This window comes from Colobus angolensis, unplaced genomic scaffold, assembly GCF_000951035.1.
Source record: "Colobus angolensis palliatus isolate OR3802 unplaced genomic scaffold, Cang.pa_1.0 Scaffold148, whole genome shotgun sequence".
Taxonomy (NCBI): domain Eukaryota; kingdom Metazoa; phylum Chordata; class Mammalia; order Primates; family Cercopithecidae; genus Colobus; species Colobus angolensis.
In genome coordinates, this window is record NW_012114577.1 from 1,359,588 (window position 1) to 1,373,751 (window position 14,164).

The following is a 14,164-nucleotide window of genomic DNA, read 5'->3' on the forward strand; positions in this document are numbered from 1 at the left end:
CCGGCCCCCGCCGCGCGCGCCGCATCCCTCCGCACGTGCTGGTCAACTGGGCTGTGCAGATAGCGCGGGGCATGCTCTACCTGCACGAAGAGGCCTTCGTGCCCATCCTGCACCGGGACCTCAAGTCCAGCAACAGTAAGTGGGGCCAGAGGGAGGTGGAGGAAGACTACCTTCGTGCCAGCCTAGGGCGGGCTCCACAGGACATAGTACCACATGGAAAGAGACGGGAGTCAGCCTTAGGGCGCCAGCAGCAGCTCATGCCCAGGCCTTCAGGACCTGGAGGTCCAGCTAGTCCTTAGTTACTTGTTTTGGGGCTGGTGACACGCTTAACCTTGACTTGCCTTTGGGTGCTTTTTAAAAAAGCTCAGACCAGACTTGCTTGTAGATGAAACATTTGTAAAATACCTGGATCTCCTAGAAACCTCAGGGGGCAGTCAGGCCTTTCAATACCAGAGGTGATTCATCTGGGTAGGACTTTGCAAACCGAGGCCTTCTGCAGATTAGATGGAACCCGTGATGGTCCTCGCCCAGTGGCCTTCATCAAAGTCCTCGAATGCACTCGGGGACGTCAACTTTACAAGTGCTGTATTGAGGTTGCTGTTTGCCTATCCAAAATATGACTTTATGTCTCTTACCTTTTCCAAAGACTTTTTTCATTCAAATGTCTCTCTATGGGCCGGGCGCGTGGCTCATACCTGTAATCCCAGCACTTTGGGAGGCCAAGGCGGGCGGATCACCTGAGGTCAGTGAGACCAGCCTGGCCAACATGGCGAAACCCTTTCTCTACTAAAAGTACAAAAATTAGCCCAGCGTAGTGGCAGGCGCCTGTAATCCCAGCTACTCGGGAGGCTGAGGCATGAGAATCACTTGAACTCGGGAGGCGGAAGTGGCAGTGAGCCAAGATCGCGCCATTGCACTCCAGCCTAGGAGAGTGAGACTCTGTCTCAAAAAAAAAAAAAAAAAAGTGTCTCTACGTGAAATATGATTTTGTTATTGGTTCAATGGCTTCTTTTCTCCAGACAAGAGGCATGGTGTGCACTGTAATGCACTTTTGGGTTAATAACAAGTGCATTGTCCTTGCACAGGTACTTGAAACCCTGAAGACCTGGCCAGTGTCATTGATTTTGTTTATAAATCAGGGTAGATTTTCCAGATGTCAGTAAAGAACTGACAAATGGCTTAAATGCAAATCCTATGAAACTTTGCTGTATAAAAGAGCCTATAGAATTGCTGTTTGATGTTGGTTCTTTAATATTGAAGATCACTTCATATTCTTAGAATGAGCTGAAATCCCATGAAAGGTTAAAGCATGCAGCCAGAACTGGCATTGGCCTACAACAGTTGGAGTCTTTCAATCCTGTGAAACCTGCTAGGACAGGAGCTAGCTCAAGTGAAAACATTGTCCCTAAAGAAGAGTGACAAGAAGAAATTTACTTGAAAATTACTAATGTAGCATTTTCACTGGGAATTGTAAATAATTGGAATATTGTAGCTAAGCATAAGCGTTAGGTTTTATTTCATGATCCTCCTTCCCCCCAAGTCTCTCTATAACTTAGATTGCATCTGCTTAGGCGATGAGAGCAAATGTAACAAAATATGTTATTAGTGGTAGTGGTAGTGGTAGTGGTAGTGGTGTATTCTTAGTACTTTGACAGACTGTGTGAAGGACTGTAGCATTGCTTGCTTTTGAACTATGTTATAGTAAAAACAGAGTGCAATTTCCTAAAATACACTTTTCTTTCAATAATGTAATTTTTTTTCAATAAAAGAAATGTCTGACCAGGTGCTGCCATAGAATGGGTGACTTGTCCATGTGTCCCATACGCCCTCTTTCCAGTGGTGTCCTGAAAGCCTGTGTCTGCTGGGAGTTTTCTGCAGAACCAGGTATTTTAAGGACATCAACAGCACCATTCATTCCTTCCCCTGCCTCTTGGTAGTTGCAGCAACTCTGTGACAACACAGAACCCAACATTCTACAAATGTATCCAAATCATCAACACAAGCAAACACTTGGGTGGTACTGGTCCTTAGGCTAAAAAGTTCAAGGGCATAGGCCCTTTAACTTTTACATTGTACTTAGTTTTGTTTGGTTGCAATATTTTTCAAAGTTCACACAACACAGGGTAGAGAATGTTTGCTAATGTTTTTAAAGCATGTTTGAAAAAATGTTGATCCATTCCTATGGATTAACAATCCATAGGATTTATGGATCAAACAAAATCCATAGCAATTAATGCAAATAGTAAATTTCTATAAAGTTCTATAAAATATAAATGTTTAAAGAACTCCTAATATTATTAAATGGTAAAAAGAACTAACATGACCCTGGAACAATAACTATGGCCAAACAGTCTTTACCGACACCAGAAAAACTTGTATATGGAGTATAGACTACTGTATATTCAGTAGATATTGCATAATTTGAAGGTGATTACATGCTGCTACTTAGTTTTTGAAAGACTTTTCAGTCTCAGAATAAATTGCCAAACTTCATGGAGTATTTTAATTTCTATAATTGTCAGGCAAGATTCCCTTTGCTTTAAATTGTTGCACTCTTATAAAAGACTTAATTAGCTAGTCACTAGCCTGGCCAAGTATTTGTTACAATATGACCATTATCATAGTTATTCAATTACTATAAAGTGAAAAGTGTGACTGGGGTCTAGAATGTGCAAACCATGGTGTCTTACACATGGTCTTTATCCTGAATATCTGATTTTATTTGTTCAATGAATAAATGCAGAGTTGACATTCTCTGCTGATATATGAAGCTATAACTTCTTGTTTAGACTTTTGAGTATAACATATACTCAACTGCAGTATGTTTTGTTTGACTTTATTGGATATTTGCTAATGGTGGTAGTGAGTTAGTGATAACGTAAACAAGGTTTTAAAAATCAATATTGAATTTTATTTTCACTCCAAAGTGTACCCATGTACCAAAGAGCTAATAGAAGACTACTTGGAGCCAAATTCAGTGGAAATCACTTTTTTTTTTTTTTTTTTGAGACGGAGTCTTGCTCTGTCGTCCAGGCTGGAGTGCAGTGGCGTGATCTCGGCTTACTGCAAGCTCCGCCTCCCAGGTTCCCGCCATTCTCCTGCCTCAGCCTCCCGGGTTCACGCCATTCTCCTGCCTCAACCTCCCGAGTAGCTAGGACTACAGGCGCCCGCCACCATGCCCGGCTAATTTTTTTGTATTTTTAGTAGAGACGGGGTTTCACCGTGTTAGCCAGGATGGTCTCGATCTCCTGACTTCGTGATCCGCCCGCCTCGGCCTCCCAAAGTGCTGGGATTACAGACGTGAGCCACCGCGCCCGGGCAGAAATCACTGTTTTAAACAAATGTTTAAATTTGTCTGGAGAATATGTTATTCTTGACAGATTTTCTCTTATCTTTTCTAGTAGATCTTCTTAAGTTTTATCATATCTTGTGGGGGAATATCTATGTCTAGATAATAGCTGATATGTTGTGAATGATATAAACAACTTTGTCCTTTTTCTAACAGGTAGCAACAGATTGAAAGTTGTGCCAAGTTAGCAAGCTTTAAGCGTCATTTATGTTTTAAATAAATACTAGGCCCTGTAACTCCCTCCTGGATGCAAAATAAGTAGAAAATATTTTATATAAGTCTACCTATATGCATTCCCCAGAGAACAATAGAAAGCAACTTCAGGTTACTGTGAAAATCATCGGTGTTATATGCATTTGCAGAAAAGAAAAACGTCGTGGAGAGCTGGAACTCATTTAACACTTTTGGAATGCCCACCCTGTGCCAGTCACTTCTGGGCCTCAGGGACACATGGCAAGCCAGACATCAATGACAACAAATCTGCCATCATAGAGCTTAGTCTGACGGGGAAGATAGATGGCAGTCACGTAATCACAAAGAGATTAGTAAGTGCCGTCAAGAAAATTAAGCATGGTAAGGGGCAGAGAGTGGTAGCGTGGAGGATGGGGGTACTGTTTCACACAGTGGCTCTCCAGGGAAGGCACTCTGAGAAAGGGCCACGAATTAGTCAAGCAAAGACCCAGGCAAAGGAAAGAGGAAGCAAAAATGCGCCTTCCATATTGGAGGTGTGAGGAGAAGGCTGATGAGGAAAGGCACACATGGGGCGGGCCTGGCAGGCCTCCCTCTGCTGTGCCCATGGAGGTTTCACTCTGAGTGACGGTACTGGCCTCTGTGGAGAAGGGACCGCAGTGGGCTCAAGTGACGGCTTTCAAGGTTGTCTGTATGAGAGGGAGCACCGACTCTGCCCAGAGTGGTAGCAATGGAAGTATTTTGCAGAGAAGTTCCCAGGGGGCAGTGAAGATAAAATCTGCAACATAAGAATTACTAAGGATGGTTTGAAATATTAGAATTTCATTTAAGAGTTTTAAACAAAAACTGCAGAAGTGCAAGATTGAAATAGGATTGTGTGGCATCTTTCACGGGCCGAGGCGGGTGGATCACGAGGTCAGGAGTTCAAGACCAGCCTGGCCAAGATGGTGAAACCCCGTCTCTACAAAAAATACAAAAAATTAGCCGGGTGCGGTGGCGGGTGCCTGTAATCCCAGCTACTTGGGAGGCTGAGGCAGAGAATTGCTTGAACCCAGGAGGCGGAGGTTGCAGTGAGCCGAGACTGCACCACTGCACACCAGCCTGAGCGACAGAGTGAGACTCTGTCTCAAAAAAAAAAAAAAAAAGATTATGTGGCATCATTTATGGTTTCCTTTTTCTTTTTGTGATATTGCTTATTGTGTTCTATTTTTTTTTTTTTTCTTGAGAGGAAATAAGCTTTCCATGGGGAGCTGAGCCACAAATTATGGTAGCTACTTACTTTTATGCTTTTTATTTCAATGATTAAGCATTTATTATCTCAATATTTTTAGTCTTTTGGGAATAATTATTATCTATCTACAGTATTATTTACAACTACAACTACATCTACAATAGTTGTACTTATTATGAAATGCCATTTGGAGCTCTTCCTATGACAAACTGCAAAAGGAATATAAATTTTGTTTTAGCTTTTTTTCATTAGTCCTGTGTAAATAAAATAACTATCTGAGAAAATTATGGAAAATGTAATCTCCAAGTAAGATGTTTAAGTAGCTCATCAGAGTGATTTGGGGAAGCTATTAATTTCACTATTATCAGTTATAAGACATAAGTCCCCTTCTCTTTTCTGTTGTTATACTCAGGACATGTAGCTTCATGCTATAGCTGCTTCCTGTTCCAGGAGGCACAGAGAAGTCATTCCAGATGTCCCAATCGTAACTGAGATCTACATCTGCTTTTGAAACAAGGTTAGCAAAAGGTTAGACTTTTAGAAGAATAGCAGTCACAAAAGAGTCACCACATCTTCCCCCATCATTTTCATGCTTGTGTATTAAAAAGTAAGTAGCTGGCCAGGTGTGGTGGCTCATACCTATCTATGATCCTGGCACTTTGGGAGGCCAAGGTGGGAGGATTGCTTGAGCCCAGGAGTTCGAGACCAGTTTGGGGAACATAGTGACACCCTGGACTACAAATTTTAAAATGTTTTAAAAAATAGGCAATGCCTTATTTTTTGTAGTTGTAAGAGGTATATCAAAGCAGGGTAAAGGAGACAGAGGAAAGTATTTATCTACTCTACCCATTTAAGAAGGTCATTTGTAAGCCCTGCTTTCTCACACTAGCATTTAAGTGCTAAACTTACCAGAATAGTGTAGCTAAGGGAAAGAGCATTGGCTTTTTTTTTTTTTTTTTTTGTAATACAAAGTCTTGCTGTGTAGCCCAGGCTGGTCTCAAACTCCTGGACTCAAGCCATCATCCTTCCTCCTCAGCCTCCCAAAGTGCTGGGATTACATGTAAGAGCCACCACCTCTGGCTCTACCTAGCATTGCCTTTAAAATCAGTCAGATCTGGATTTGAATATCAGTATCCTCATTTACTAGCTGTGTGACCTTGAGAAGTTATATCACTTCATTGAGCCTGATTGTCTTGATGTCTGATACTGTATTCGTTTCTTGGGAGATTTGTCAGAAGTCCTGTAGGAAAAATCTGTTTAATGTTTCCTAACCCATTAAAGGCAATTAGGTAAATACTGGCATAAAAACATATGGCTTTTTCAGGGAACAATGAGTAGTTAAGTGTAACTAGAATGAAAAGTGGAGAAAGGGTTTTTTGGGGGGAAGGAAACAGGCATTTAGCGTGTGGTCAGGCAGTGAGTGTCATGGATACCATGTTAAGATGTATGGACTATTGAAGAGACAAGGAAGAGCCATTGATGGTTATTGAGGAGTACTGTAGTATGATCTGCTGCGAGAAGACACATCTACAGACAGAGAAGCATAAGCTTGGCGTCATTTGCTTTATGACTGTACTATCATAGATTGTCAGAATGGCGATAATAAAAACTAAAATAACTTACTTAGACATTAGTTTGACCACATTGTTTATCATTTACAATCCAAGCCTAGTTTTTAGCATTGCAATTTGTTTACTGAATTAATTTAGACCACATTTTCTCTCTGATTTCTAACTCCCTCCAAAATTAGAAAATATTCTCTAGCTTTACCATGTCAGGCTGATGATCTTAACTCCAAATGTTAATGACTGTCCCCAAACCCTCTGAGGCTCCCCAAACCCTCTGAGGTAATCCAGGGCTCCCGAAAAGTAAAAGCACCCCAATGAAGGAATTTTAACAGGCAGAAGGTTTTGTGGGGGACCTGGGAGAGCTGTGATAGCTTTATTTTGGAGCCTGAAACTTAAATTTGTACAGTTGACCGCTAGGCGGTGGAAATTTAGTTTTTAAAATTCATCTTCTCCAAATATTGCTTCATGTTGAGTGCTTTAAACAATAGTATTAATCATTGCAAAAACCACAATTACTTGTGCACCAACCTAGTAGTAACAAGATTAGTTGTTACCATTTATTTAGGGCATACTAGATGCTGAGCACTACTCACAATTGATCCTCATTTATTTGTCACTATAACCTTTTGAGGTGACACTCTAAGTATCCCCAACTTACAGGTAAAAGAAAAAAACTGAACTCAATGATTAATTGACTTGATCAAAGTCATTCAGCCCATCAAAGGGTAGAACTAAGAATTGAATCTGGGACCTCTGATCCTGGAACTTGTGTTTTATTGTCTCTGTGTATTGCCTGGATTGACAGTTCTCATATATTTGCTTTCAGGACTCCCAAAGAGCTTTGCTTTATAGCAATTGATATTTATCATATTAGAAATTTAAAATGATAAATTTTAAAAATGTTTAATAATATGAATATAACAATAGACTCCATTACATCTTAACATGGCATCTGTAATGGGAAAACTCCCATATTTTCCAAAACAAATTTAATGAGGATGGTGGCATTTCTTTGCACTTGGTGGAGTTCACTTTCATGCCAGACTGTGAGAGAAGACAGATGGATGTTCATATCTGCTTCTGCATTCACACTGTTGCCATCTTAGGGAACCCCAGGGATCCCTAGACCGTACTTTGAGAACCTGTAGGCTAAATGATTAGTTCTGTTGATACAGACTGACACTCTTTAGCAGTAGTTCCCATACCTACTGTGGCATCAGAATCTCCCTGAGAACTTTTCAAAAATAACATGTTCTGTCTCATTTTGGGATATTCTGCTTCAGTGAAACTTAGGAATAAGCAATGCATTTTTTTCCCTAATATTTTATTTTGAAAATCTTGGAATGTATAGAACTGAAATCATTTTAAGTGAAAATTAAAATTTTACTTAAGGCTGGGTACAGTGGTTCACACTGTAATTCCAGTACTTTGGGAGGCTGAGGTGGGTGGATCACTTGAGGTCAGGAGTTCGAGACCAGCCTGCCCAACATGGTGAAACCCTGTCTCTACTAAAAATACAGAAATTAGCCAGACGTGGTGGTGGATGCCTGTAATCTCAGCTACTTGGGAGGCTGAGCAGGAGAATTGCTTGAACCGATGAGGTGGAGGTTGCAGTGAGCTGAAATCGTGCCACTGTACTCCAGCCTGGGTGATAGAGTCAGATGCTGTCAATAAATAAATAATTCCCTTAAAATTATTCACTTATAAAAATTATTTCACTTATAATCCCACTGTCTAGATTCTACCATTAACATTTTACTAATTTGCTTTAACATAGATTTAACCCTTAGGCGTCCATTAATCTATGTTACTTTCTGATGAGACAATAATTTTTCTTTGAAGATTCCAGATGATTCAGATATAGAGTAAAGTTTGAAAGCTATAGTTCTGAGGACCAGATTTGTGGATTCCTTCTTATATGTTAACTGGGTTGATATAGAAATTCTTCCATTGGCTATAGACTATATCCCAATGAAGTAACTGTCTGCTAATAAGTGTATGGTGAGTCGTAGCAGGAGCCAGGTGACAGTATGCCTGATGTATTCTGCATTATGACTCTGGGAAAAGGAATATCTCAGTGCATCTGTTCTTTTCACATTTGAGGACAAATAGTGTTGTTGTGGTAGAAGGTTTGAGCTCTGTCTGACTCCACTAGCTTTCTGAATAGGGTGACGTGAGGATTAAGTGAGATAGTGTATGTCTGGGGTCGGTAAATTTCTCCTGTATAGGGCCAGATAGTAAATATTTTTGATTTTGCAGCCCATATGGTCTCTGTTTGCAACTGTGTAATTCTGCTGTTGTAGCCAAAAACATCCTTGACAATATGTAAACAAATGAGTGTGGCAGTGTTCCAATAAAACTTTATTTACAAAAGAGGCATTGTGCTGGATTTAGCCTGTGGGCTCTAGTTTGCCAATTCCTCATAAATGTCAAAGAATTTGGTAAACTGTAAGACAGAATGTAAATGCAAGCTGTCAACTATATTCATTTTAATATTTTACTTAGAAACACTTCAAAGTGTTTTACATTTAAAATATTTGTGCTTTAAATATTTCCTGATTTGTGTGTGTGAACTCATTGGTACCTAAACATTTTCTACAACTCTTTGCAGCCTAATAACATTATTATTTTTATTCATTATGCAAAATCAGGTGTCACTTAATAAGATATTTGTTCATTTTAGTTGGAGATGAGAGTCTTTTTAATTTGGCTAACTTGGGTGATTCCAGGCAGCCTGCAGTATGAGGAAACAGTTCTGAGCCTTGTTCCCTGCAGGTGCGCTGAGATCTGTACACTTTGGCAGGCCTGCTTGTGACTTGGGTTGATAAGTTGGGTCAAGGTGGAGGCATAAAGTATTAAATTGCTCTTGTAACTGTTTCACTACCAGGGTTCATTACTGGTTTGTGCATTTTTTAAGCTATTGGGAAAAGAGCAAATCATGTTCCATTTGGGGAAGTATCTTGATGGCATATAGGATGTTTGAATTATTACTTCTGAAGATTTGGCTTCATGTGATTTTAAGTGGTTTATTTTGTTTCAGGTTTTCTGTAAATAATGCATCGGTTGTATTAAATATGTTACGTTCTTACTAATATATTAATGTAGAATATTATGGAAGATTTCTGCCTCAGTTTGCTTTATTATGTTCCTTGACTATTAAAATGCTAACATGATAGAAATTTAGAGCTAGACTTTACATACAATGAAATGTAAGTGATTTTCTCATTAAAACTGTGTATACTATGTGTCCATGAAAAGGCTTGTCCCATGAAAGATGGATTTTATTTCAGTATACGAGCAATGTGAAGTTCTGTTTTAGCTTACCACATCTGTTTTTTCTTTACAGAAGCCTTTCTTCTTGTATTTAGTATGCTAGCTCATTCATTTATACAATAGTTACCTGTTGATCATATACTATGTGCAGAACTCTCCTAGGTGCTTGGTATTGAGTAGTGAACAAAGCAGACACAAATTCCTCCCTTAAGGATCTTGCATTCTAGTGATTGAGACAGACATTAAGCAAAATAAATAATAAAATGCGTAGTATCTTGGAGAGTGGTAGGTGCTCAGTATAAAAATTAAAGTTGCAAAGAAGGATGGAAATGTTGAGTTGAGCAGTCAAAGATTGCGTGTCTAAGCCAAGTCTTGCAGAAAAGATGGATTTTCAGCAGAATCTAAGTAAGTGAGGAAGTGGGTCATCTGGGAAAGAACATGCTTGTTACAGGGAACAGAAATTGCAAGATTTCTAAAACAGGAGGCCAGTGTGCTGGGAGAAAAGTGAAGGTGGGCAGAACAGCAGGACATGAGGGAGAAGCAGGGATCTCTCAGACCATGCAGTCTTCAGGGCCTACAGGGTCTTTGACTTTTACTACGACACAAGAGAGTTTTGAACAGAGGAGAACTGTGGTCTGATTTATATATTAACAGGACTATACTGGCAGCAGTTTTGAAATTAGATGAAGGGGAACCAGGTTAGAAATATGAATGTGAGAGTCATCAGCATGAGAAGGTATGTGAAGCCCTGAGATTGACTGAGATTATCTAGGGAGTGAGTGTAAATAAGAAAAAACTAGACAGAGGTCCAAGGCCTGAGTCCTAGTAGTCTCCAGTCTTTAGAGGTCAGGGAGATAGGGAGGACCCAGGAATAGCTAGAAGTAAAGGGAAAAATCAGAAGTGTGGAGACCAGTGAAGAAAGTGTATCAGGGAAGAATGATCAGCTGTATCAAATGCCACTGATAGATCAATATTCAAATAACTGTTTTGCTATAATTATTTTTAAAGCAATCTTCATTTCTTCTTCTTCTCCTCCCCCTCCTCCTCTTTCTTCCTTCTTCCTTCTTTCGTCTTTTGTTTTCTTCTTTTTTTTTGAGACAGGGTCTTGCTCTGTTGCCCAGGCTGAAGTGCAGCAGTGCTGTCATGGCCCACGACAGCCTTAACCTCCTGGGCTCAAGTCATACTCCTACCTCAACCACCCAAATAGCTGAGACTCTACAGGCGAGTGCCATGATGCCCAGCCAATTTTTAAATTCTTTTGTAGGAGTTCTCACTGTATTGCCCAGATTGGTCTTGAACTCCTGGGCTCAAGTGATCTTCCCACCTTAGCCTCCCAAAGTGCTGGAATTACAGGCCTGAGCCACCGCATCTGGCCAACAGTCTTCATTTCTTAATGTCCAGGATCCTAATACTTCTTTAGGAGGTTAGAGGTGAATCAATTTTCTGTAATTAGCAGCTGACTTAGCATGAAAGAAAAAGCTTATAATAATTTGTCTTCTTCATATTCATTCTTCCCCGAAGAGTATTCATTATTAATTTCCTCATTCATTCAACAAACACTTGAGCCTGTTAAGATGCCAGTTGCTGTGCAGTATTAAAAAAAAGATTAATTAGGCACAAATTCTGTCCTCAAGCTGCTTACAATTTAGTAAGATAAGACTGTAACAAGGAAGACAAGACAGGATTTAAGTGTAATGGGCAAGGTACAGTCTAAATGTATTAGAATGCAGAGAAGTAGCTGAGGTTAGGCAAAAAGCAATGGGAAGATGTTGCTTAAAGACTCATCTAATATTGGAGCAGAAAGTGTCGCGATTCCAAAGGCCAGTGGACTTGTAAGCGGCTTCACAGTTAATGCCATGGAGGCCTGGACTAAGAGCTCAGTGCTGGTGCCCTGACTGAGTGGAAGGTCCAGTAGGAAGTGTGAGTTTTATAGAGGGCAGAAGAGGAAGGCATTCCATTCTGTAAGGAGGCACAGGGAGGTGGGGAGACAGAAAAAGCCAATGCTGTAGTTTTGGGAAATGGCACAAGGAATTGTTAGAATATAGGGTTCATTTGGGAGAGTACAAAAGAGAGCTGGAAAGATTACTTGGGGTCTGGGGTGTGAATCAGGAGGCAAGGAAGTATTTTGAAGCCTATTTTCATCAGTCCTTTCCCATGTCTGCCTGTCTGGAGGTTTGTAAGAATGGGGAGATAATGTGTATAAAAGTGCTTTGAGAAACAGAGTTTTATAGAATGAGATTGAGAAGGGACGGGGGCCAAAATGAAAGTGTGGGCTTTATTCCATAGGCTGGATAGTGAGTGGGGGGTATGTGTCTGGGGTGGGAGTTGGGGGAAGCGGGGAGGCAGATGGTGCTGGGGTGAAGGGGAACTGGTGCCACTGGGGAATTGGTGGAAAGAAATATGAGAAACATTCTATGCTATATGTAAATTTAGAAAATTATCATTCATTCCATATAAATTGTGGATTGTCCTCAAAGTTGAAATTTATAAAGTTTGGTAAAGTTTTTTGTTAATATACTCTTTCACATTATTGCTTTTCTCAACTTGTTTTCTTGCTTATGACATTTTTTTGGATAATACATTTCCAGTTAAAGATTAATCGAAACTCATTTGACTCATTAAATGGAATTTGGACACAGTGATCCCATCAATGTTGAGAACATGCTGTACATAGTAATTGCTTTTTTAAAAAATATACGTTATATACTATAATTCTGAAAATACCAATGTGAAACTTCAAAGGAGCTGAAAAAAATTCAGTGCCTCATGGTTGAGTAAGTAGGCTAAGTACAAGTTTGTAAAGGCCAGTTGTTAAAGAATGGGGCTAACGAGGGTCAAAAATCTTGACTGAAGTCACAGGAAAGGGTGCTCAAACAGTTGTTGCTAGGATACTCACAAGAATTTACCATTTCTGTGACCAAAAAAGTTGGTTTGCCTGGTTTGTACATTAAAATCAGTGGTGACCAGCTAGTGCACCGTGGTTCTGCCTGCGTGAATGACAGGAAGCGGAAGTTGGCTGCCAACCACGTGTCTTTAGGCTGAAACCTGGCGGTGTGCCCCATTATATTACCTGTTGTGGGACGGGCTATTTTTGGTTTCAGTCACATTGCCCAAAAGATATGGAATTCCAGGAATTCTGCTGAACACCTCTGAAATGGAATCCAGAACAATGGGCCTTTCATGGAACCCTAAAGGGTTGACATTTGGAGTGTGATTTGAACTTGTTTTCTGTGAGCCCACAGTGTGGAGGTGCCTGGCTCCTGTGGAAACTTTGGACCGAGGAATGGGGGCTGCTGTTCTGAAACTGTCAGAACCAAGTCTACTAATATCATACGCTGCCATCACATTTATTTGGGAATGAAGTTTGTTAGTGTTTGGTATTTAGTTCTCACTTTTGACGCTGTTTTCATTATTTAGAGCAGCCTTTCTTTGACCTTTGCATCGCAAGGGCTGCCAGCCCTTACTTGGGGTCTGGGGTGTGGATCAGGAGGCAAGGAAGTATTTTGAAGCCTATTTTCATCAGTCCTTTCCCATGTCTGCCTATCTGGAGGTTTGTAAGAATGGGGAGATAATGTGTATAAAAGTGCTTTGAGAAACAAAGTTTTACAGAACTGCAAGCCATTTTGATCGTTAATTTGGGGTCTTTTCGTGGCAGGAACAATTATTGTTTAAAGGTGAAATTAATGGTATTTCTAGAAGGAAAAGATAATGCAGCTGATGAAAAAAAAGCTAATTAATTCCCCTGTATTTTTTTTTGTTGTCTCAGCCTCTTTCTGTGGTTTAAGTACATGGGTTTAAAGGATTGGGTACCTAAATCTCTTTTTCTGTAAGTATTTTTTTCTTCATATTCATAGGGAATACGGACCGAGAAACAAATATGCCTTTAGCTGATATGGATGGAACATTCAAAAATTAATCTCACCAAATGAGATTTCTGATTGCTTTGCCTTCTTCTTATAACCAATAGCTTCTGAGCAGCACAGAAGAGGGCTGGGGATGAACTCCAGCTCTGTGTTTTAGCTCTTTGATCTTGGATAACATTTCTAGGCTCTGAGCTGGAGATTATATTCCTGCCTCATAGACTAGTGTCACAATCAAGTGAAATATTAAATGTGTGGAAACAACTCTGCATAGCAAAGAGTTGGTAAATGGTGGGCAATATTCTTATTATTTGAATCGGTGATAATTATCATTAACAAAAGATATTCCATTGAACATTGTGATGTACAAGGCACTATGTTAGGCGATGGAGGATTCACAGAATGCTATAAAATACAGTTCCTGAGATTAAGTAGCTTGTACATAACTTAGGTAGAGAAGTCTTAGGTAAAAAGATAACTGACAAAATAATGTCATATGTGAGTAACAAATGATAGGGAAGATAAAATCATTCACAATTTTGTGGGATGTTTAGGGGGTTTTTCTAAGAAAGCTGGTCCTTGAAAATTGGGACAGTATAGATGGGTAGGAAGAATGAAAGGCTATTTCAAATGGAAGTGGGTCTCTGATTTCTCTCCTCCCTGCCTCTGTCACCCTCCTTTTCTCCATCTCTCC

At 40.1% G+C, this 14,164-nt stretch overlaps 1 protein-coding gene across 1 annotated transcript in view; it reads left to right on the plus strand.

Annotated features, from left to right (window-relative positions):
- Positions 1 to 6: 6 nt before the first annotated feature.
- Positions 7 to 14,164, plus strand: part of LOC105507286 (mitogen-activated protein kinase kinase kinase MLK4) — a 54,677-nt gene continuing 40,519 nt past the window's right edge. Inside the window, exon 1 of the mRNA XM_011935713.1 lies at positions 7 to 135. Coding sequence (XP_011791103.1) covers positions 72 to 135 — 64 coding nt within the window. The 5' untranslated portion in view covers positions 7 to 71. The remainder of the gene's footprint in view (positions 136 to 14,164) is intronic.